The sequence below is a fragment of the Triticum aestivum genome, chromosome 2A (genome assembly GCF_018294505.1).
Source record: "Triticum aestivum cultivar Chinese Spring chromosome 2A, IWGSC CS RefSeq v2.1, whole genome shotgun sequence".
NCBI classification, from domain to species: domain Eukaryota; kingdom Viridiplantae; phylum Streptophyta; class Magnoliopsida; order Poales; family Poaceae; genus Triticum; species Triticum aestivum.
Genome location: NC_057797.1, coordinates 689,874,393 through 689,882,686, shown reverse-complemented (window position 1 = coordinate 689,882,686; position 8,294 = coordinate 689,874,393). Strand labels below are relative to the sequence as shown.

At 43.4% G+C, this 8,294-nt stretch overlaps 1 protein-coding gene across 1 annotated transcript; it reads left to right on the top strand.

Moving 5' to 3' along the window:
* Positions 1–668: 668 nt before the first annotated feature.
* LOC123185956 (uncharacterized) lies at positions 669–2,101 on the top strand. The gene is made up of 2 exons (XM_044597760.1): positions 669–985; positions 1,078–2,101. Exons 1-2 carry the CDS (start codon positions 721–723, stop codon positions 1,857–1,859), a joined length of 1,047 nt encoding a protein of 348 aa, XP_044453695.1. The 5' UTR covers positions 669–720; the 3' UTR covers positions 1,860–2,101.
* The last annotated feature ends 6,193 nt before the right edge of the window (positions 2,102–8,294 follow it).

The following is an 8,294-nucleotide window of genomic DNA, read 5'->3' as shown; positions in this document are numbered from 1 at the left end:
AGTTTGATCTTTTGCTCTACGCTTTGTTCATTGACGACGGTTGTGTTCTGGCGCGCTAGTCCGGCCCGTGGGACCTTACCACAATGACTTTCTGACTGTCTAATAGAACAATGTTTGTTCGGCTCTGGTAAGAGAGAGGCGATGATGATGACGCTCTTTCGACTACTTCAGTGGTTATAGTCATCGCTAGGTGCATAAACAAGAGCTCTCCTCTTGATCAACGGCAGCTTTTCCAGATTCTCGAAATTTGACTTCGTCCCAGAATGGTGCAACAAAATGAATAGGACAAGAAGAGAGTAAAAGGGTACGAGATATGTATATTGTAATCAAGGACGGCGAAACGCTGCGGATCGCTTCCTTTAGCAGGCTGCTAAGCACATGTTTTGGCATCTTTCCTTGAAGATTAAGTTGCATCCTGGCAATGTTGCCCTGAAAACCTGCTACGCTAGTACACAGAGTGTACTGTACTTATATACCTACATTGCATGTATATAAGACAGGAGCTACGTATGTACCTATGCACGCAAAGTGAAGTCTTTTCCGCTTCAAGCGAGCGGCGTTGACAAGCGACATTTACCAAGTAAGATAGATTGGTGTCAACTCGATCGATCGATCGCCCTATAAATTGCCAAGGAGCCATGCATACAAACGTACCCATTCAACTTCCATCAATAATCGATCAGCAACAAAAGCACCGTGATAGTAACTAGTGACAGCGTGATGGCGTTCGCAATGGCGAGGCGTCTGGGAGTCGTGCTGGCTTTAGCGGCTGTCGTCCTTCTCGCCGCCGCGGGGGCCGCCACCGCTCAATCCAAGCCACGGCCACCCAATGCCAATGGCCCGAAGCCGAAGCCGAATCCGATAAGCGTCAAGTGCAGTGAGAGTCCCAGGGTGAACCCCTACTGCTCTAACCAGAGGATGGACTGCCCCGCCAACTGCCCCCAGTCCTGCTACGCCGACTGCAAATCATGCAAACCCGTCTGCGGTGAGCACTCCATGTCTTAACTCTGCAGGTACAACTATAGTAACGCTTGATTTTGTTGGCTAATAATGGTTCTGGCTCATGCGTTCGTGCAGTGTGCAACACCCCGGGGGCGTGCGGCGACCCGCGGTTCATAGGCGGTGACGGCAACGCCTTCTACTTCCACGGACGCAGGGACGCCGACTTCTGCGTCGTCTCCGACCGTGACCTTCACATCAACGCACACTTCATCGGCAAGAGCGGCCACAGCGGCATGTCCCGGGACTTCACCTGGATCCAGGCCATCGCCGTGCTCTTCGACGGCCACCGCCTCTACCTCGGCGCCAGGAAGACCGGCACCTGGGACGACGCTGTCGAGCATCTAGAGATCATCCTGGACGGCGAGCCCGTGTACCTCCCCGCCGACCTGGTCGAAGGCGCCAAGTGGACCTCCAGCCGCGTCCCCGAGCTGTCTGTGACCCGCACCAAGGGGGCCAATGGCGTGCTCGTCGCCCTCCACGGAAAGTTCAGCGTCAGGGCCAACGCCGTGCCCATCACCGAGGAGGATTCGAGGGTGCACCGTTACGGCGTCACCGCCGACGACTGCCTCGCGCACCTCGAGCTGGCGTTCAAGTTCGACGCGCTCACCGACGACGTCCACGGTGTGATCGGACAGACGTACCGCTCCGACTACGTCAACCATTTCGACGTGAGGGCCTCCATGCCCACCATGGGAGGAGATGCCACCTTCACCACCTCCAGCCTGTTCGCCGCCGACTGCAGCGTGGCGCGCTATGGAGTCAGCCGTGGAAACGACGGTGCCGCGGTGCTATCTGAGCTCTCTGCTGTCACCTGTGCCAGTGGCATGGACGGCAAGGGTGTCGTGTGCAAGAAGTAAAACCAATAAAACGCTTCTTGTATGCATATGGCGACTGTTGTGTACTGGCCGTGCATGTCTGCATGCATGCACAGTTGACAAGTACGTACTTCACATGAATAAGCAAAGGGCATAATTTGATGTGTGTGGGACTTGGAACTTTATATTATCATCAAAGAACTAGTATGTGCCATTTGCACTATATGTTGCACCAACGAAGAATATCCTATCAAACTTTACATTCAACTATTGATTAAATTTCACCTCGGAACTTTTGCACTATTGCATTTCTTGCCTCGAGATCTTCGAAAGTAGATCATATGTTAATAGGTTTAGACGAACTTACATCTATTTCCCGGTGAACCTGGGGCTCCCTTCTCCTCCCCTGGGTGCTCCGGCGGTGATGGGAGGAGAGGGGAACCTAGGGATATTGTCCGGTGTATAGGGTAGTAGGGTTAGCCAGTTAAGTGAGTGCTCTTCGTCCGGCATTGTTTGATGGTGACGGCTTCAGGGATAAGAATAAATAGACCTCAGATCCGGTTCCGTCTCGGCGGCGACGCTTGCAGCGAGGTCGACGGGCTTGAGGGCGGCGCTTCCCGGCGCTCCTGTGGAGCGGCAGTTTGGCTATTCCCCCGTCCGACCACGACGGAGTTGTTGGATTTCCCCGAAGAGGAAGGATGAAACAGTATAGTAGCAGATAGTATTTCTCTTAGTTAGGAACAAGGTTTCTTGAACCAATAGGAGGCACCACACCAGCAACGTGAACAGTACCTACACACAGACACGACAATTGCTTGCACCCAACAAAGGCAAGGGGGTCGTCACTCCCCTTATTCTTGCCAGTTGCAAGATTAAAACTGATAGTGATAGGCAAAGCAATACAAAGTAAAAGTAAATAAAAGCAAGCGAACAAAGTAATTGCATGATTCTTAGTATTGATGGAGAAGGGACCCTGGTGGCCATAGGTTCACTAGTGGCATCTCTCTCGAAAGTATAGAAATGATGGGTAAAGAAATTACTATTGGGCAATTGACAGAATCGAGCATAGTTATGATAATCATCCATAGCATAATCATTACATAGGCATTACGTCTGTGACAAGTAAAACATTAATCGAACTGCATCTACTACTATTACTCCACCCCAGGACCGCTCTCCAACATGCATCTCAAAGTATTAAGTTCATGACAAACAGAGTAATGCTTTAAGAAAGATGACATAATGTAGACAAAATAAGATCAAGCAATATGATGAAACCCCGTTGTTTTATCCTTACTAGCAACAATACAAAACGTGCCTTTGCCCCTCCTGTCATAGGGCAAGATCTCCTCAAGATTGAACCTACCACAAAGCACCTCTCTCATTGAAGATAAATATATCTAGCTTGGTCAAACTAGATGAATAGATCGGAGAGAAATACAAAGCTATAAAATTACGCGGCAAATAAATCTCAAGAGACTCATATAAATTGAATGAACAATCTGATAATCAACCCAAAATTCATTGAATCCCAGCAAACACACCGCAAAAGATTACATCGGATTGATCTTAGAGAAGATGATTGTATTGAAAATCAAAAAGAGAGATAGAAGGCCATTGTCAGACCAGTAGATCCTGAAGGAACTACTCACACATCAACATCGAGGCAGCAAGGTTGATGAAGACAACCTCCCCAATGATTCCCCCCTCCGGCAGAGTGCCAAAATATAGGGCTCTAGATGGGATCGTTTCGGAATAGAGGCTTGCGGCGGCAGAAGAACTGTTTCGGATCTCTCTTCGAGGGTTTCTGGATATATGAGAATTTATAGTCCAAGAATTAGGACAAGCAGAGCTACGAGGGGCCCACAAGTCAGGGTGGCGCTCCCTAATGACCAACAAGTATAGGAAATCAATCGTAGTCCTTTTGATAAGTAAGATTTTCGACCGAACAAGGAGCAAAAGGAAATGACAAGCAATTTTTAGCAAGGTATTCTCAATAAGCACTGAAATTACTGGTAACAGATAGTTTGATAGCAAGGTAATTCGTAAAAAGTAGCAAGTAACAATAGTAGCAAAGGTGCGGCAAGTTAGCCCAATCCTTTTATAACAAAGGACATGCTGGAATAGTCTCTTAAAATAAGCAAAGCGTTCTCGAGGACACATGAGAATTCATCTAGTTATTTTCATCATGTTTATTTGATCTGTGTTCGCTACTTTGATAATTTGATATGTGGGTGGACCGGTGCTTGGGTGTTGTTCTTACTTGAACAAGCCTCACACTTATGATTACCCCCTCTCGCAAGAATCCGGAACTACGAAAGAAGAATTAAGAAAGATCTAACCATAACATGAAATATATGGACCCAAATTAGCCCCTTATGGAATAACACATAAACTAGGGTTTAAGCTTTTATCACTCTAGCAACCCATCATCTACTTATTAATCCATAGTGCCCTCCCTTAGGCCCAAATATGGTGAAGTGTCTTGTATTCGACATTCACATGACACCACTAAAGGAAGCAACAATATACATATCATCAAAATATCGAATGAATGTCAAATTCACATGATTACTTATAACAAGACCTCTCCCATGTCCTCAAGAACAAAAGTAACTACTCAAAATCATATTCATGTTCAAGATCAGAGGGGTATTAAATAGTATAATCTTCCACCAAATAAACCAATTAGCATCAACTACAAAATGTAATCAACACTACTAGCAACCCACAGGTACCAATCTGAGGTTTTGAGACAAAGATTGAATACAAGAGATGAACTAGGGTTTTAGATGAGATGGTGTTGGTGAAGATGTTGATGAAGATTGGTCCTCCCACGATGAGAGGATCGTTGGTGATGTCGATGGCTTCAATTTCCCCCTCCCGGAGGGAAGTATCCCCGGCGGAATTGCTCCGTCGGAGAGCAAAAGTGTTCCTGCCCAGGTTCCGCCTCGAGATGGCGGCGCTTCGTCCCAAAAGTTCTCTCCCTATTTTTTTTCTAGGTCAAAACCCCTCATATAGCAGAAGATGGGGGTCGGAGGCAAGTTGTGGGCCCCACAAGGCATTAGGGTGCACCCAGGGGTGGCCACGCCATGTTGCCTTGTCGCCAACTGGTGGGGCCCTCTGGTACGTCTTCCCTCCAGTATTTTTTTATATATTCCATGAAATTTCAAGCCATTTGGAGCTCTGCAGAATAGGTATCTCTGATGTAGCTTTTCCAGGTCTAGAATTCCAGCTGCCTGCAATCTCCCTCTTCATGTAAATCTTGTAAATTAAGAGAGGAAAGGCATTAGAATTGCATCACATAGTGTTATAGTGATAAAAAAACATTATAAATATCAGTAGAAAAACATTATGCAAAATGGACGTATCAACTCCCCCGAGCTTAGACCTCGCTTGTCCTCAAGCGGAAGCCGAATCGATAATCATGACCACATGTTTAGAGAGAGAGGTGTCGATAAAGACAAAATACGGGCATATTAGCATCATGATCATTAACAAAGCAGCAATATATCATCATAAAACTTCTCATGATCAAGTAACAATTCATCACAATGTTGAAGTATGAAGCATAAACTTTCTTGAAAACTAACAAACTTTGTTCTTAGTCAATGAAACAATCACAATTCTCATATTCTCGGGAAGAATCTCATGTAAGAGCTTTTTTTAGCAAGTCCACATACTCAACTATAATTTAGTGTTCTATGATTGCTAACACTCAGGGCATATATATATGGAGCAGAAGTTTCAGTCAGACACATATAAAGATAGGGGCTTATAGTTTCGCATCCCAACTCATTTACCTCAAGGGCAACGTCAACAATAATAACTCATGATTACTCATATCCAACTAGATATATATGCCTAGATCTTTCCTCACCACATGATGCTTGCAAAAAGAAAAAAATGAAAAAGGAATAGAGAAAAACACTATTGACTCTTGCATAAAAAGTAAATACAGAAAAGTAAAAGATAGGCCCTTCGCAGAGGGAAGCAGAGGTTGTCATGCGCTTTCATTTTTGGATGTGCAAGCTCTTAATGTAAAGGAGCGTCACTTTATATTGCCCCTTGTGATAGCAACATTTATTATGCAGTTTGTTGCTTTTATTTCTTTACCATCACAAGATCGTACAAAGCTTATTTTCCCTTACAATAAAAGATCAAACATATTTAGGAGCAATTTGTATTGCTTTATGCACCGTTGACAACTTACTTGAAGGATCTTATTCAATCCATAGGCAGATATAGTGGACTATCATGGCATGAAACTGGGTTCAAGGGTTTTGGAGGCACAAGTAGTATATCTACTTGGTGCGGATTTTTGGCTAGCAAAAGATACTGAGAAAGCACCACATGTTGGAGGATCCATGACAATATAACTTCTATGTGAATATAAGCAAACATAACTCATTATGTTGTCTTCCTTGTCCAACGTCAACTAGTTGACATAATTTTTTAATGGGGGCTCACAATCATAAAAGATGTCCAAGATAGTATATTTATATGTGAATCCTCTCTTCCTTTACTAACCTTTCATGAATTGCACCATTGACCAATACTATGTTTGTTAACTTCCAACAAATTTTATCAAATATACTTTTCTTTATGTAAAGTCATTACTTTCCATGGGATTAGCATATGATCTTTTAATTATTCCATTGCTAAGATTGAAACATAAAAGTAAAGAAGCAAACTCAAACTACTCTTTATTATATAACTCTCAAACTCTATTACATAGATAGATAGATCACAAAACAAGCACTTGAAACTAGATCATACTAAACTTTTATTCTTCTAAATCACATAATAACTAAAGATTGAACTAAGATAGATAAGGATGATAAAAGTGATGGTGATACGATACAGAGGCACCTCCCCCAAGCTTGGCACAAGCCAAGGGTGGTGCCCATACCCGTGTACTCAAGTGTCTTTCTTTGGTGATGGTGGTGATGTAGTTGTAGTGGTGATTCTCTTGGATATATAATTCCCCTTAGAGTGTGAATCTCCTCCTTAAGCTCACCGACTTCCTTCTTAAGATCCAACTTCTCCTTGAGGAGTTTGTTGGTGACAAATCCATCCTCGCGGGAGTGCAATTTGGTTGTGAAAGATGAGGCGTCATCACCCTACGCATGACGATAAGGGGTAAATCGAATAATGGAAGGCTTAACCTTATTTGTCAAACTTGTCTTCTTGAACTCCACATGCATATCTCCTAGCTGCGCTAAGGGAGTTTCTTCTTCTTCCTCGCTTGAGGGTTCTATCCTCTTTAGATCAACATCCACCTCTTCTTCTGCAGACCACCCATATGGATCCATGTCTCCATAGATCCTTGGGCTTGCAACATAGTGCGAAACATAGCTCTCTCCATCTGAGTCTTGAGACGACATGTTGTCAGATCTACCAGAAAAATAGCACGAAACAAGAACAGAGGAGAAACTTGCCATATGGTGGTCAAAACATCCACGAGTATATATAAAGAAGTTTTATCTTGCGAAACAAGTATTCCAGAAGAAAACAGAGTCAGGATGGCACACGAGAGGGACACAAGGAAACCTGGCACGCCTAGGGGATAGGGTGTTCCCTGTTGCCTTGTGACCTCCTCGTGGGTCCTCTCGGCTGTTTCTTATTTTGTATTTTTTTCTAATATTCCAAAACTGAAAGAAATGTTTTTTCTGAAATGTTTGGAGTCGGTTTACTTACCGTATCATATACCTACTATTTTTCAGGGTTCTGGAGTGTTCCGAAAGGTCTCTCTTATGTGTTCCTATGGTGTCATAGTTTGGACAATATTAGTTTCAACATTAATAGGTGTACCTGAAATATAATGCTTAATTCTTTGCCCATTAACCACTCTAGGATTAGTGCCCTTGTTACTTGTGAGCTACGTTGGGATTTCCTCGAAGAGGAGAGGATGATGTAGTATTGTAGAGATAAGTATTTCCCTCAGTTATGAAATCAAGGTTATCAATCAAGTAGGAGAATCAAGCAACACTATGTAAACATCACCTGCACACAAACAACAAATTCTTGCAACCCAACGCGTAGAGGGGTTGTTAATCCCTCAACGGCTTTGAGCAAGATTAAATTATATAGTTTTGATAGATAGATCGGACAAAAATACAAAATAAAATAAATAAAAGAAAATTTGCAGCAAGATAAACAACATACGATGGGTAAACAAATTACTATTGGACAATTGATAGAAAATAAAATAATTATGACGATATCCAAGGCAATGATCATACATAGGCATCACGTCCGAGACAAGTAGACCGAAATGATTCTGCATCTACCACTATTACTCCACACATCGACTGCTATCCAGCGTGCATCTAGTTTATTAAGTTCATGGAAAAAAGGAGTAACACCTTAAGCAAAATGACATGATGTAGACAAGATAAACTCACGTATGGATAAACCCATCTTTTTACCCTTAATAGCAACGATACATACGTCTCATGTCCCTTTTTGTCACTG